The 16,272-nt window shown below is 41.3% G+C and overlaps 1 protein-coding gene across 1 annotated transcript in view; it reads right to left on the bottom strand.

Annotated features, from left to right (window-relative positions):
- The window catches only part of PPIL4 (peptidylprolyl isomerase like 4), a 160,628-nt gene that overhangs the window by 120,670 nt on the left and 23,686 nt on the right, over nt 1-16,272 (bottom strand). Inside the window, exon 7 of the mRNA XM_053710634.1 lies at nt 15,887-16,003. Coding sequence (XP_053566609.1) covers nt 15,887-16,003 — 117 coding nt within the window. The remainder of the gene's footprint in view (nt 1-15,886; nt 16,004-16,272) is intronic.

Below are 16,272 nucleotides of genomic sequence, written 5' to 3'. Positions count from 1 at the left end.
ATGCCCCGCGGTCTTAGCACCGCTAGGAGGGACCCTAGCACCTTTGTAAAAATTCTGGGAGCAGTGGCCAACCCGAAAGGAAGAGCCACAAACTGGTAATGCTTGTCCAGAAAGGCGAACCTGAGAAACTGGTGATGATCTTTGTGGATAGGAATGTGCAGATACGCATCCTTTAAATCCACGGTGGTCATATATTGACCCTCCTGGATCATTGGTAAGATTGTCCGAATAGTCTCCATCTTGAATGATGGGACTCTGAGGAATTTGTTTAGAATTTTGAGATCCAGGATTGGTCTGAAAGTTCCTTCTTTCTTGGGAACCACAAACAGGTTTGAGTAAAAACCCAGCCCTTGTTCCGCAATTGGAACTGGGTGGATCACCCCCATTGTATGTAGGTCTTCTACACAGCGTAAGAACGCTTCTTTCTTTGTCATGTCTGTAGACAGACAAGAAATGTGGAACCTTCCCCTTGGAGGGGAGTCCTTGAATTCTAGAAGATATCCCTGGGATACAATCTCTAAAGCCCAGGGATCGAGTACATCTCTTGCCCAGGCCTGAGCGAAGAGAGAGAGTCTGCCCCCTACTAGATCCGGTCCCGGATCTGGGGCTACCCCTTCATGCTGTCTTAGAGGCAGCTACAGGCTTCTTGGCCTGTTTAACCTTGTTCCACCCTGGTAAGGTTTCCAGGCTGACCTGGGTTGGGGAGTGTTATCCTCTTGCTTTGCAGCAGGGGAGGATGAAGCGAGACCGCTCCTGAAATTCCGAAAGGAACGAAAATTATTTTGTTTGTTCTTTGTCTTGAAGGACTTGTCCTGAGGGAGAGCATGGCCTTTTCCCCCAGTGATTTCTGAAATAATCTCTTTCAATTCAGGCCCGAAGAGGGTCTTTCCTTTGAAAGGGATGTTCAAAAGTTTGGATTTTGACGACACATCGGCCGACCAGGACTTTAGCCATAGCGCCCTGCGCGCTAAAATGCGAAACCTGAATTCTTTGCAGCTAACTTATCTAGTTGGAAAGCGGCATCTGTGATAAAAGAATTAGCTAGCTTAAGAGCCTTAATTCTGTCCATAATGTCCTCATATGAGGTCTCCGTCTGGAGCGCATCTTCCAGCGCCTCGAACCAGAAAGCAGCTGCAGTAGTTACAGGAACAATGCACGCAATAGGTTGGAGAAAAAACAGAATTTATGCTTACCTGATAAATTACTTTCTCTTACGGTGTATCCAGTCCACAGATTCATCCTTACTTGTGGGATATTCTCATTCCCTACAGGAAGTGCAAAGAGAGCACACAGCAGAGCTGTCCATATAGCTCCCCCTCAGGCTCCGCCCCCCCAGTCATTCGACCGACGGTTAGGAGAAAAAGGAGAAACCATAGGGTGCAGTGGTGACTGTAGTTTTATAAAAAATAAATTTGAACCTGACTTAATTGCCAGGGCGGGCCGTGGACTGGATACACCATAAGAGAAAGTAATTTATCAGGTAAGCATAAATTCTGTTTTCTCTTACATGGTGTATCCAGTCCACGGATTCATCCTTACTTGTGGGATACCAATACCAAAGCTTTAGGACACGGATGAAGGGAGGGAACAAGTCAGGTAACCTAAATGGAAGGCACCACTGCTTGCAAAACCTTTCTCCCAAAAATAGCCTCCGAAGAAGCAAAAGTATCGAATTTGAAAAATTTGGCAAAAGTATGCAGTGAAGACCAAGTCGCTGCCTTACAAATCTGTTCTACAGAAGCCTCATTCTTGAAAGCCCATGTGGAAGCCACAGCTCTGGTGGAATGAGCTGTAATTCGTTCAGGAGGCTGCTGTCCAGCAGTCTCATATGCCAAACGGATGATGCTTTTCAGCCAGAAGGAAAGAGAGGTAGCAGTCGCTTTTTGACTTCTCCTCTTGCCAGAATAGACAACAAGGATGATGTTTGTCTGAAATCTTTGGTTGCTTTTAAATAGAATTTTAAAGCACGAACCACATCGAGATTGAGTAATAGTCGTTCTTTCTTAGAAACTGGATTAGGACACAGAGAAGGAACAATGATTTCCTGGTTAATATTCTTATTAGAAACCACTTTCGGAAGGAAACCAGGTTTGGTACGCAAAACAACCTTATCTGCATGGAACACCAGATAGGGTGAATTACACTGCAAAGCAGACCATTTTGAAACTCTTCGAGCAGAAGAAATAGCTACCAAAAACAAAACTTTCCAAGATAATAACTTAATATCTATGGAATGTAAAGGTTCAAACGGAACCCCTTGAAGAACTGAAAGAACTAAATTTAGACTCCATGGAGGAGCCACAGGTTTATAGACAGGCTTGATTCTGACTAAAGCCTGTGCAAACGCTTGAACGTCTGGTACTTCTGCCAGACGCTTGTGTAACAGGATAGACAGAGCAGATATCTGTCCCTTTAAGGAACTAGCTGACAACCCTTTCTCCAATCCTTCTTGGAGAAAAGACAATATCCTTGGAATCCTAATCTTACTCCACGAGTAACCCTTGGATTCACACCAAAAGATATTTCCGCCATATTTTATGGTAAATTTTCCTGGTGACAGGCTTTCTAGCCTGGATCAGAGTATCTATAACTGATTCAGAGAACCCATGCTTAGATAGAATTAAGCGTTCAATCTCCAAGCAGTCAGTTGCAGAGAATCTAGATTTGGATGCTTAAATGGACCCTGTATTAGAAGATCCTGCCTCGATGGCAGTGTCCATGGTGGAACAGATGACATGTCCACTATGTCTGCATACCAAGTCCTGCGTGGCCACGCAGGCGCTATCAAAATTACCGAAGCCTTCTCCTGTTTGATTCTGGCTACCAGCCGAGGGAGAAGGGAAAACGGTGGAAAGACATAAGCCAGACTGAAGGACCAAGGCGCTACTAGAGCATCTATCAATGCCGCCTTGGGATCCCTGGACCTGGATCCGTAAAGAGGAAGTTTGGTGTTCTGACGGGACGCCATCAGATCCAACTCTGGAATGCCCCATAGCTGGGTCAGCTGAGCAAAAACCTCCGGGTGGAGTTCCCACTCCCCCGGGTGAAAAGTCTGACGACTCAGAAAATCCGCCTCCCAGTTGTCTACTCCTGGGATGTGAATTGCAGATAGATGGCAGGAGTGATCCTCCGCCGATTTGATGATCTTGGTTACTTCCTTCATCGCTAGGGAACTCTTTGTTCCTCCCTGATAATTGATGTACGCTACAGTCCTGATGTTGTCCGACTGAAATCTGATGAATTTGGCCTCCGCTAGTTGAGGCCATGCCTGGAGCGTGTTGAATATCTCTCTCAGTTCCAAAATGTTTATCGGGAGAAGAGATTCTTCCCGAGACCATAGGCCCTGAGCTTTCAGGGAGTCCCAGACCGCACCCCATCCTAACAGACTGGCATCGGTCGTGACAATGATCCACTCCGGTCTGCGGAAGCACATTCCCTGAGACAGGTGATCCTGAGACAACCACCAGAAAAGAGAATCTCTGGTTTTCTGGTCCAGTTGTATTTGAGGAGACAAATCTGCATAATCCCCATTCCACTGTTTGAGCATGCACAATTGCAGTGGTCTGAGATGAATTCGGGCAAAGGGGACAACGTCCATTGCCGCAACCATTAATCCGATTACCTCCATGCACTGAGCTACAGAAGGGCGAGGAATGGAATGAAGAACTCGGCAAGTAGTTAAAAGCTTTAACTTCCTGACCTCCGTCAGAAATATTTTCATTTCTACCGAGTCTATTAGTGTTCCCAGGAAGGGAACCCTTGTGAGCGGGAACAGAGAACTTTTTTCGACGTTCACCTTCCACCCGTGAGACCTTAGAAAGGCCAGAACGATTTCTGTATGAGCCTTGGCTCTTTGAAAAGACGACGCCTGAATTAAGATGTCGTCCAGGTAAGGTGCTACTGCAATGCCCCGCGGTCTTAGTACCGCCAAAAGGGACCCTAGCACCTTTGTGAAAATTCTTGGAGCAGTGACCAACCCGAAAGGAAGGGCCACAAACTGGTAATGCTTGTCCAGAAAGGCTGAAAAGACGACGCCTGAATTAAGATGTCGTCCAGGTAAGGTGCTACTGCAATGCCCCGCGGTCTTAGTACCGCCAAAAGGGACCCTAGCACCTTTGTGAAAATTCTTGGAGCAGTGACCAACCCGAAAGGAAGGGCCACAAACTGGTAATGCTTGTCCAGAAAGGCTGAAAAGACGACGCCTGAATTAAGATGTCGTCCAGGTAAGGTGCTACTGCAATGCCCCGCGGTCTTAGTACCGCCAAAAGGGACCCTAGCACCTTTGTGAAAATTCTTGGAGCAGTGACCAACCCGAAAGGAAGGGCCACAAACTGGTAATGCTTGTCCAGAAAGGCGAACCTTAGGAACTGATGGTGATCTTTGTGGATAGGAATATGAAGGTACGCATCCTTTAAATCCACGGTAGTCATATATTGACCTTCCTGGATCATTGGTAAGATTGTCCGAATGGTTTCCATTTTGAATGATGAAACTCTGAGGAATTTGTTTAGAATTTTTAAATCCAGGATTGGCCTGAAAGTTCCTTCCTTTTTGGGAACTACAAACAGGTTTGAGTAAAAGCCCAGTCCTTGATCTACAATTGGAACTGGGTGAATCACTCCCATCTTTAGAAGATCTTCTACACAGCGTAAGAACGCCTGTTTCTTTGTCTGGTCTGAAGACAAACGAGAAATGTGGAACCTTCCCCTTGGAGGAGAGTCCATGGATTCTAGAAGATACCCCTGAGCAACGATTTCTGATGCCCAGGGATCTGGAACATCTCTCGCCCAAGCCTGAGCAAAGAGAGAAAGTCTGCCCCCTACTAGATCCGGTCCCGGATCGGGGGCTACCCTTTCATGCTGTCTTGGTAGCAGCAGCAGGCTTCTTGGCCTGTTTACCCTTTTTCCAGCCCTGCAAAGGCTTTCAGGTTGCTTTAGGCTGGGAAGTGTTACCCTCTTGCTTTGCGGTTGAAGAGGCTGAAGCAGGTCCGCTCCCGAAGTTGCGAAAGGAGCGAAAATTAGCCTTGTTTTTGGCCTTAAACGGTCTATCTTGCGGGAGGGCATGGCCCTTTCCCCCAGTGATATCCGAAATAATTTCTTTCAACTCGGGGCCGAATAGGGTCTTTCCCTTGAAAGGAATATTTAGTCATTTTGTTTTGGACGACACGTCAGCCGACCACGATTTGAGCCAAAGCGCTCTTTGCGCCATAATGGCAAAACCAGAATTTTCCGCCGCTAACTTAGCTAATTGTAAAGCGGCATCTGTGATAAAAGAATTAGCCAGCTTTAGAGCATGAATTCTATCCATGACTTTGTCATATGAAGTCTCCCTCTGGAGCGACTCCTCCAGCGCCTCAAACCAAAAAGCCGCTGCAGTAGTTACAGGAATAATGCAGGCAATCGGTTGAAGAAGGAAACCTTGTTGAACAAATATTTTCTTTAGTAAAGCTTCTAATTTTTTATCCATAAGATCTTTGAAAGCACAACTGTCTTCTACTGGTATGGTTGTGCGCTTGGCTAGTGTTGAAACTGCTCCCTCTACCTTAGGGACCGTCTGCCACGCGTCCCGCCTGGGGTCAGTTATGGGGAACATTTTCTTAAAGATAGGGGGGGGAACAAAAGGTACACCTGGTCTCTCCCACTCCCTAGTCACAATATCCGCCACCCTCTTCTGGATCGGAAACGCATGTATACAGGGACTTCTAGAAACTTGTCCATTTTACACAATTTTTCTGGGACCACCATGGGGTCACAATCAACCAGCGTAGCTAAAACCTCCTTAAGCAGTACGCGGAGGTGTTCCAGCTTAAATTTAAACGCTAAGGAATCCGATTCTGCCCGCTGCAAAATTTTTCCTGTGTCAGAAATTTCTCCCTCAGACAGTACATCCCTCACTGCCACTTCAGAGGGTTGTGAGGGTACAACAGATAAATCATCCAAAACTTCTGATTGCTCATCCTCTGTTCTTAAAACTGAGCTATCACGCATTTTAGGAAAAACTGGCAGTTTGGATAGAAATGCCGCAAGGGAATTATCCATGACTGCTGCTAATTGTTGTAATGTAATAGGGGCCAATGCGCTAGAAGTACTAGGCATCGCTTGTGCGGGTGTAACTGGTGTCGACACATGGGGAGAGGAAGGAGGACTATCCTCGTTACCTTCCGTTAAAGAATCATCTTAAGCTACATTATTAAGTGTCACTGCATGGTCTTTAAAATGTTTAGATACCTTAGCACACTTTAAACACAAATGTAAAGGGGGTACCGGCATGGCTATTAAACACATAGAACAAGGTCTATCTGAAGGCTCAGACATGCTAAACAGACTTAGACAGCACTCAAATACAGTAAAATACAATTTTTGAAAAAACGGTACTGTGCCTTTAAATAATAAAAAGTGCACACTTTTTTACTAAACCTCCAAAAATCATCCAATCTTTATGAAATTTTCACCATATGATCCTAATGCTTTGAAATGATTGCACAGTAAATTTCAAGTCCATTAACCCCCTACTGCCCAAACCGGAGCAAATTAACCATGCCACAGCCTTGCTGTTGCCCTACCTTCCTTGGGGATTAGTTTTGATCGAAAACAAAACCTCTCTGAAGTCCTCAAGTAATCTTTGGACCCTTCACATGGATCTGCATGAAGCTGTCTGTAAAATCAACTGCGCAACTGAGGCGCGAAATTCAGGCCCCCTCCATCTTCACTCTGGAGTTGTGGGGCCTTCCCAAGCCAAAATAGGTGTCTAAATATATGCCATGCGGAATAAACCCCAAAAGAGTGTTTCAAATGTAATAAAACTTGTATTAAAGTCAGATTTATGTTAAAAAATAATCGATTGCCCCTTAACAGTGTCCACCAGTGTTTTGAGCCCTTCCAAAAAAGCCTTCCTTCTATACTAAGTCTTAGAATATGGCTTACCTTTCCCACATGGGGATTCTTGTCAGTCTTCTAGCATTACGAAGTCTTGACTAGAAAAAATTGACTGAAACATACCTTAAAGCAGTTAAGCCTGCAAACTGTTCCCCCCAACTGAAGTTTTCTGGTACTCAACAGTCCTGCGTGGGAACAGCAATGGATTTTAGTTACAACATGCTAAAATCGTTTTCCTCTCAGCAGAAATCTTCTTCACTTTCTGCCTCAGAGTAAATAGTACAAACCGGCACTATTTTAAATTAACAAACTTTTGATTGAAGAAATAAAAACTACAAATCTAACACCACATTCCCTTCACACTCCCGTGGAGATGCTACTTGTTAGAGCTGCAAAGAGAATGACTGGGGGGGCGGAGCCTGAGGGGGAGCTATATGGACAGCTCTGCTGTGTGCTCTCTTTGCACTTCCTGTAGGGAATGAGAATATCCCACAAGGATGAATCCGTGGACTGGATACACCATGTAAGAGAAAAACCTTGCTGAACAAAAATTTTCTTAAGTAAACCCTCTAATTTTTTATCCATAGGGTCTTTGAAAGCACAACTGTCTTCAATTGGTATGGTTGTGCGTTTAGCAAGTGAAGAAATAGCCCCCTCCACCTTAGGGACCGTCTGCCACGAGTCCCGCATGGGGTCAGATATGGGGAACATTTTCTTAAAAACAGGAGGGGGAACGAAGGGAATACCTGGTCTATCCCACTCCCTAGAGATATCCGCAATCCTCTTGGGGACCGGGAACACATCAGTGTAAACAGGAACTTCCAGGTACTTGTCCATTTTACACAATTTCTCTGGAACCACCATAGGGTCGTATTCATCCAGAGTAACTAATACCTCCCTGAGCAAAAAGCGGAGGTGTTCTAGTTTAAATTTAAAAGCCAATATATCTGAATCTGTCTGAGGAGAAACCTTTCCTGAATCAGAAATTTCTCCCTCAGACAGCACATCCCTCACCCCCACTTCAAAGCGTTGTGAGGGTATATCGGATACGGCTACTAAAGCGTCAGAATGCTCATTATCTGTTCTTAAAACAGAGCTATCACGCTTTGCAGGTAACACGGGCAGTTTAGATAAGAACTCTGAGAGGGTATTATTCATAACTGCCGCCAAATCTTGAAAGGTAAAAGAGTTAGACGCACTAGAGGTGCTAGGCGTCGTTTGAGCGGGCATAACTGGTTGTGACACTTGGGGAGAGGTTGACGGGCTAACCTCGTTACCTTCTGTCTGAGAATCATCTTGGGCCACATTTTTAAGTGTAACAATATGATCTTTAAAGTGTATAGACATATCAGTACAAGTGGGACACATTCTGAGAGGGGGTTCCACCATGGCTTCTAAACACATTAAACAAGGATTTTCCTTGGTGTCAGACATGTTTAACAGACTAGTAGTACAACAAGCAGGCTTGGAAATCACTTTAATCAAGTAAAAACACACTTTGAAAAAAACTTTACTGTGCCTTTAAGAGATAAAAAAAGGCACACAATTTTGCAAAACAGTGAAAAATGCAACAAACTTTTCGAAATTTTTATAGTATGTATCTAAAGCATTAGTAAGATTGCACCACTAGCAATAAAAACGATTAACCCCTTAATGCCCAAATCGGATCGACAGTAAGCCAAAAAAACGGTTAAAAAACGTTCAGCACCTTGCCACAGCTCTGCTGTGGCCCTACCTTCCCTTAGGAACCAGATTTGTGGGGAAAAAGCTTCTTGTAGGCCCTCAAACTGCAGCAGGACCCTCCATGTGAAACAGCCTGAACTTCTAGTCAAATATAACTGCGCAACAGAGGCGCAAAATTAGGCCCCTCCCACCTCACTACGGTGCTTGTGAGGCCTAAAGAAACACTCCAAAGTGTTTTAATATTAGCCATGTGGGTAACAACCCCTGAAAGAAACCCAAAGGAACCTTCAAAGTGTCTCAAAAAACGATATTTTCAATAAAAAACTGTTTGTCTTGAAAGTAGTGTCAACCAGCATAAACTAGCCCTGTTATGTAAGCTTGAAATTCCATACTTAGTCTCTGAATACAGCTTACCCTTCCCTCATGGGGATATTATCAGCCTTCTCTAGCATTATCACAGTCTTGTCTAGAAGAAAAAGGACTGAACATACCTAACCTGCAAACCGTTCCCCCCAACTGAAGTTTTCTTGTACTCCTTAGTCCTGTGTGGGAACAGCAGTGGATTTTAGTTACAACATGCTAAAATCATCTTCCTCCCTGCAGAAATCTTCATCTCCTTTCTGCTAGAGAGTAAATAGTACACACCGGTACCATTTAAAATAACAAAATCTTGCTTGTTGAAAATAAAAACTACAATTTGTCTACCACATTCACTTTACCCTTCCAATTGCTTAGAGCCGGCAAAGAGAATGACTGGGGGGTGGAGCTAGAGGGGGAGCTATATGGACAGCTCTGCTGTGTGCTCTCTTTGCCACTTCCTGTTGGGAAGGAGAATATCCCACAAGTAAAGGATGAATCCGTGGACTCGATACATCTTACAAGAGAAAATGTATTTTGTGATTCAGATAGAGCATGCAATTTTAAGCAACTTTCTAATTTACTCCTATTAACAATTTAGCTTCGTTCTCTTGCTATCTTTATTTAAAAAATAATGCATCTAAGCTTTTTTTTTTTTTTGGTTGAGGACTATGAACAGCACTTTTTTTATTGGTGGATGAATTTATCCACCAATCAGCAAGAACAACCCAAGTTGTTCACCAAAAATGGGTCGGCATCTAAACTTACATTCTTGCATTTCAATAAAGATACCAAGAGAATGAATAAATGAATGAATGAATTAATAAAATTTGATAATAGGAGTAAATTAGAAAGTCGCTTAAAATTGCATGCTCCATCTGAATCACAAAAGAAAAAATTTGCGTTCAGTGTCCCTTTAACTAAATATGATGCACATGCACATAAATTAGGAAAACAAACAATTGACAGAGGATATGATAGAGAGAAACTTAAAAATATCAATACAGAGGTGAGGAAAATACCCAGGAAGATTCTTGTGAGAGAAAATAAAATCTTCCAAGAAATATAAGAATAGAGACCATAAAGACAGCATTTATTTTGCGACTACATATAGCCATCAAAATAGACAGATAAGCAACATAATAAAGAACAATATTGAGATACTAGAACAGGACACAAAATTAAAAGGAATTAAATTTTCTGTGAGAAAGGCAAAAACACTAGAATTACAACTAACAAAGGTTGAGTATAAAAGTGAGAAGCAAACAGGTTCTAAAGAAAATTCGCTTATAAGGAAATGCCATTTTAGATGTGGTAGAAATCCGTGCCTAAGTTGTAAATATGCTAAAATAACAAATGTGTTTAGTTCAAATTCTACAGGTATACAATACCAAATTAATCTGAGGACAGATTGTAATAGTAAATTTGTCATATTTAATAAATTGCAAGGTTTGCAACAAGCAATACATAGGATGCATGAGCAGTTTTCTGAAAGATAGGATGCGAGAACATCAAATGCAATAGATCAAGATCCCCTCGGACCCCGATAGGCAAACTTTTTAACTTGCATGAAGAAAAAAAAAAAGCCTTTGAATTTTTGGCTATAGACTTTATCCCAAAACCATATAGAGGAGGAGATAGAATGAAACAGTTATTAGACAGAGAAGCAAAATGGATATTCTATATGGATACAATGGAACCAAAGGGTCTAAATAAGAGATGGGATATAGGCCTATATCAGGGAGTGAATTATTAGGTTAATGTGTTTATGATCCATGAGAACATTCTATTCTATTCACCCGTAATAAAAAACAAGTTAGTTCACACTCTAATCATAATAACTTGCCAGAATAACGGTATAATCTAGGCTTATAGATCCTATACAAATAAATCTGTATATATTACGTAAGTTCGTAATAAATAAGTATCTAACTTTGTATATTATAAAGAATTATAGTTTTTGCTCCCTATTATGTCCTGTCCTATCGTTACATCTGTAAAGCTGCTAGCTCAAGAAGTAACACTCAAGGTTAACTTTCCCATACGATTTTTAGTAATATGGATGTTTTTAATTGTATAAATATGTTGTAAGTTACACTATTAGCGATCACTATGTAACATCTTACATTATATAGCACTATGGTATGTAAACATATCATCATCACAAGAGTATAGCATTGACGGTTATCTAATGTTACCCAATAATTAGAATGTGCCATGGAAAGAGTTAAATAGTGAATCGCTTACGTAGGAACAGGGGTGGAGAGGAGTTTAGTTAAAATACGGAAGCCTCATGAGTTACGTCATCTTTGGGAAAGCGCCAATCAGATGCGCGAAACGCGTCAGTTGACTGAGCAAACAGAGAGGTGTGTGTGATTTGTTTGAGCAATTGTAACAAAGTAATAAATTAACATTTTAATTTGAAAAGCGGAGCCTGTGCCTTTTTCGGCCAGCAATTGAACTATTGTTGTCGGGGTTCCGGAGAGGAGGTAATTTAAATACTGTGCAAAATAAAAACTACCCAAACAAAATTGTGGGGGGCTCGTGGACTCTCACCACCATGGAAAGAAAGAAAGCATAAATGATGTTTTCTTTCATACAGGTGGTGAGAGTCCATGATCCTTTATTCATGGGAACAAATACATAAGCTGTGGCAGTCCACGAGTAAATAACATAAAGGGAGGGATTTAAAAATCATCTTTTTTTCACTGAGAAAATAAATCCACAACCCCACATTTAGTGAAGGTATACAAAGAAGACCAAGTAGCCGCTTTTCAATATGATCAACTAAAGCCACATTCTTGAAAGCCCAAGAAGTGGCAACTGACCTAGTAGAATGAGCTGTAATCTGCTGTGGCAGAGGCTGACCTGCCTCCAAATAAGCCCTGTGGATCAAAAGTTTCAACCAAGAGGCTAAAGAACAGCAGAGGCTTTCTGACCTTTCCTAGGACCAGAAAAAAGAACAAACAGACTAGAACTCTGTCTGAAATCCTTAGTTGCATCCACATAATATTTCAATGACCTAAAAACCTCCAGAAAATACAAGTTACTCTCTGAAGCATTTTTAGGATTAGGACACAAAGAAGGAACAACAACCTCTTTGCTATTTTTGTCAGAGGAAACAAATTTAGGCAAAAAATATATCCACAAAATAGCCTTATCCTGATAAAAAATTAGATAAGGCGACTCACAAGAAAGAGCAGAAAATTCAGAAACTCTTCAAGCAGAAGAAATAGCCAAAAGAAACAACACTTTCCATGAAAGAAGTTTAATGTCAAATTTTGCAAGCTTCTGCTTTTGAGCCTATGCATAAACTATTAAGATTCCATGAAGGAGAAATAGGCTTGATAACAGGTTTAATACAAACTAAAGCCTGAACTGAACAATGAACATCAGGAAGACTAGCAATCTTTTTGTGAAACAAAACTGAAAGAGATGAAATCTATCCTTTCAAGGAACTGACAGATAAAGCCTTACCTAAACCATTCTGCAAAAACTGAAGGATCCTAGGAATTCTAAAATAATGCCAGGACAAACCATCATCTATACACCAAGAAATGTAGGTCTTCCAAACCTTGTGAAAAAAATCTTCCTAGACACAGGCTTACAAGCCTGAATTAGTCTCAATTACAGAATATGAGAAACCTCTATGCTTCAGATCCAAGCGTTCAATTTCCATGCCATCATATTTAGAGACTTTTATATACGAATGGAAGAAAGGACCTTGAAACAGAAAGTCTGACCGTAGAGGAAGAGGTCAAGGAGGACTACTGGACATTTAGACCAGATCTGCATACCAAATCCTGCGAGGCCATACTGGAGTAATCAGGATTACAAATGACTTCTCTTGCTTTATCTTGGAAATTACTCTGGGAAAAAGAACCAGAGGCGTAAACAGATAAGCAGGCTGAAATGACCAAGGAACTACTAGAGCACCCACTGCCACAGCTCGTGGATCCCTGAACCTTGAAAAATACCTGGGGAGTTTGTTGTTCAAATGAGAGCCCATCAGGTCTATCTCTGGTAGGCCCCAAAGTTCCACAATCAGATTGGTCTTTTCATCAGGATGTGTTCATTCACCTGGATTAAAAGACTGACGACTGAGAAAGACTGACGACTGAGAAAGTCTGCTTCCCAATTGTTCACTCCTGTGATGTGAACTGCAGAAATTAGGCAAGAATTGGCTTCTGCCTAAGAGAGAATTTGAAACACTTCCTTCATAGCCAGGGAACTGAGAGTTCCCCCCTGATGATTGACATAACCTATTGCAGTAATATTGTTTGACTGGAAAGGAAGAAAAGATTCCCTTTTCAATAGAGGCCAATCTTGAAGAGCCCTGAGAATAGCATGGAGTTCTAGAACATTAATTGGAAGCCTTGCCTCCCGAGGATCCCAGACCCCCTGTGCTGTCAGAAGCCCCCAAACTGCACCCCAACCTGAAAGACTTGCATCTGTGGTGATCACAGACCAGGTAGGACAAGCAAAAGAAGCCAGCTGAATAATAAGTTGATGATTCAGCCACCAAGTAAGAGACTGACTTGTACTGGAATCTAAGAATACCCTTTGAGATAGCCGAGAATAGTCCCTGCACCATTGACGCAGCATACAAAGCTGGAGAGGCCTCATGTGAAACCAAGCAAATGGTATTGCATCTGAAGCTGCAAACATGAGACCTAAAACCTCCATACACTGTAGGGAATGTAACAGACTGAAGATTCAGACAGGTTGAGACCAATTTCATTCTTCTCTGTTCTGTAAGAAAAAAAAGTCATGAACACAATCTATCTGGAAACCAAGGAAAGATATCCTTGTCTGAGGAATCACCGAACTCTTTGGTAAATTGATCCTCCAACCATGTCTTTAAAGACACAACAACAGTTGTTTGGTGTGAGATTCTGCAAAAGGAAAAGACTGAGCCTGAACCAAGATATCGTACAGCTAAAGAAACACTGCAATACCCTGAGCTCTGATCACAGAAAAAGGGCACCCAGAATCTTGGTAAATATTCTTGGAGCTGCAGCTAGACCAAATAGAAGAAGAGCAACAAACTGAAAATGCTTTTCCAAAAAAGCAAACTTAAGAAACTGATGATGTTCTGGGTGTATAGGAATATGAAGGTAAGCATTCTTTAAATCTATTGTGGACATAAACTGACCTTGCAGAACAAAATGCAGAATAGTCCTGATAGGGTTTCTTCTTTCAGAATAGAAACTGATAAACACTTTTTTAGAGTCTTTAGATCTAAAACTAGTCTGAAAGTACCTTTCGTCTTTGGAACGATTAAGAGATTTGAAAATCCCATTCCCTGATCCTGTAAAGAAACTGGTACAATCACTCCCATTCTTACCAGATCTGAGACAGATTGAAGAAAAGCTTGAGCTTTTACAGGATTCCTTGGAACATTGGACAGAAAAAAACTCTGGGAGGCCTTGTTCTGAATCAAATCCAATATCCCTGAGAAAGAATATTCTGAACCCATGGATCTGGGACAGGTTAAAACCAAGCCTCCTGAAATACCTTTAATCTACCATCTATCAGAACACCTGTATCGGGGGGCGCACCTTCATGCAGATTTGGAGGCTGGGGAAGACATTCCCCTGTTTGGACTTATTCCTACTGGCATTAGGCCTCCACACAGAACCAGAGTTACCTTGCTTCTGAAAGGAGTCAGTTTTCTGTTCCTTGTTCTGACCAAAGGAACAAAACCGATTAGGAGCTTTGAATTTTCCCTTTGATTTCTTGTCCTGAGGAAGAAAACCTCCCTTACCCCCAGTAATAGTAGAAATAATAGAATCTAAATTAGACCCAAATAATTTCTTTATTTGTAAGGAGAATAGAAACAGACTTATATACTGTCTTTTAAAAGAGAAAACAAATATGTTAAACTTAAAAAGAAAAGAGGAATTATCAGGCTCAACATCAGATGAGGGATCCTCACTCCCAGAGAAAACCTCACCATCTAAAGATGCCACAGAATCCCCAGTATCAGGACACTCGTTACTATTAGTATTACTATTATTATTGCAGAAGCAATAAAAAATTTCAAAGGTGGAGGTAATCCATCAGTATCTTTCTGTAATGAACCGACAGTAGGTGCATTATAACCCTGAGAAACATTAGATTGATCAGCATGTAATAACAAATCTAAACATGAGCCACATAAATGAGCTGAAGAAAGGACTTCAGTTGATTTACAATAAACACACTTAAAGTGAAAGTCAATCCTAGCGTTTTACAAACACTAGGATTGACTATTGAAACAAATAAAGGGGACTTTCATTCATGAAGTATAAGATACTTCATGTAGAAAGCTCCTTTATTTGTTTCAATCGATCGCCGTTTTTAGCTGCTAAGAGGTGACGTTTTCACCTCTTAGCCAATAGCCATGCGGTAAATCCGGCTTGGCGTCCATGGGAGCCGGATTTACCGCACGGCTAAATTTTTTAGCTGTGGGCTTTTTTTTTTTTAAGGAATTATGAAAAAAACTTTTAGGAGGTGGTTAATGATTCCTGGATAAGTTCAGTTTCCAAGTGTAGTAGTATGGAATAATAAGTCTACTTTTAAAGCATGAAAGATCATGACATATCCTGTAAGATACTAATCTTTCAGCATTGGGTATCCTAGCAGCATACTAAACAAAGAAATGTATCCTAAAACAACAACTTTACAACTTTATTGGTAGACAACTCTAAAGATACGAGTTCAATATTTACGTAGCAAATACAGTGTTTGCTTATACATAAGTGTCACTTTACTTGGCACACACAATTCAATACAAAGAAATGTAATCTTTTCTATGTCCCTAAACATGTCACTAAAAAAAATGTTCTACTAAAATTGGAAAATACAAAAGTTATCAAAAGGTCAATCAACACTGAAAAGCACCATTTGTTATTAAGTCTATGGACATAATTGTGACAACTAAAGCATATTGGTGAAAATGTTTTTTCATTAGTTCTAGGTTACTTTACCATTTCCAAAAGAACAGCTTGAGTCTTGGCTTCTTTGTCAGCAAGCATTTCCTCAACTTCTTCAGCAGTTTTCCCTTTAGCTTCAACAATCTCTTCATCCGCACCAATTCTACCACTCTAAAAATACAGAATTACATATATTCATTAGTGCTATTGAATGATTGTACTGGGAAAAAAAAATGTTTACTCTTCCACAAATATTAGCTAACACTTGATTCTCAGCCATGGAATCCAGAATCCTTGGGGTGTTACAGCTCTTCACACCAAATTAGGAGGGAGGGTGAAAAAACATTTTATGGAAAATTAGTTTAGGCATAAACTCTCACCTTTACATTGTTTTACGGACACACATTCTTTTTAATAGTGTATTATGTTAATAGAGTCAT

This window comes from Bombina bombina, chromosome 4, assembly GCF_027579735.1.
Source record: "Bombina bombina isolate aBomBom1 chromosome 4, aBomBom1.pri, whole genome shotgun sequence".
Lineage (NCBI taxonomy): Eukaryota > Metazoa > Chordata > Amphibia > Anura > Bombinatoridae > Bombina > Bombina bombina.
The sequence above is the reverse complement of the archived record's forward strand: the minus strand, read 5'-3'. Positions and strand labels throughout refer to the sequence as shown.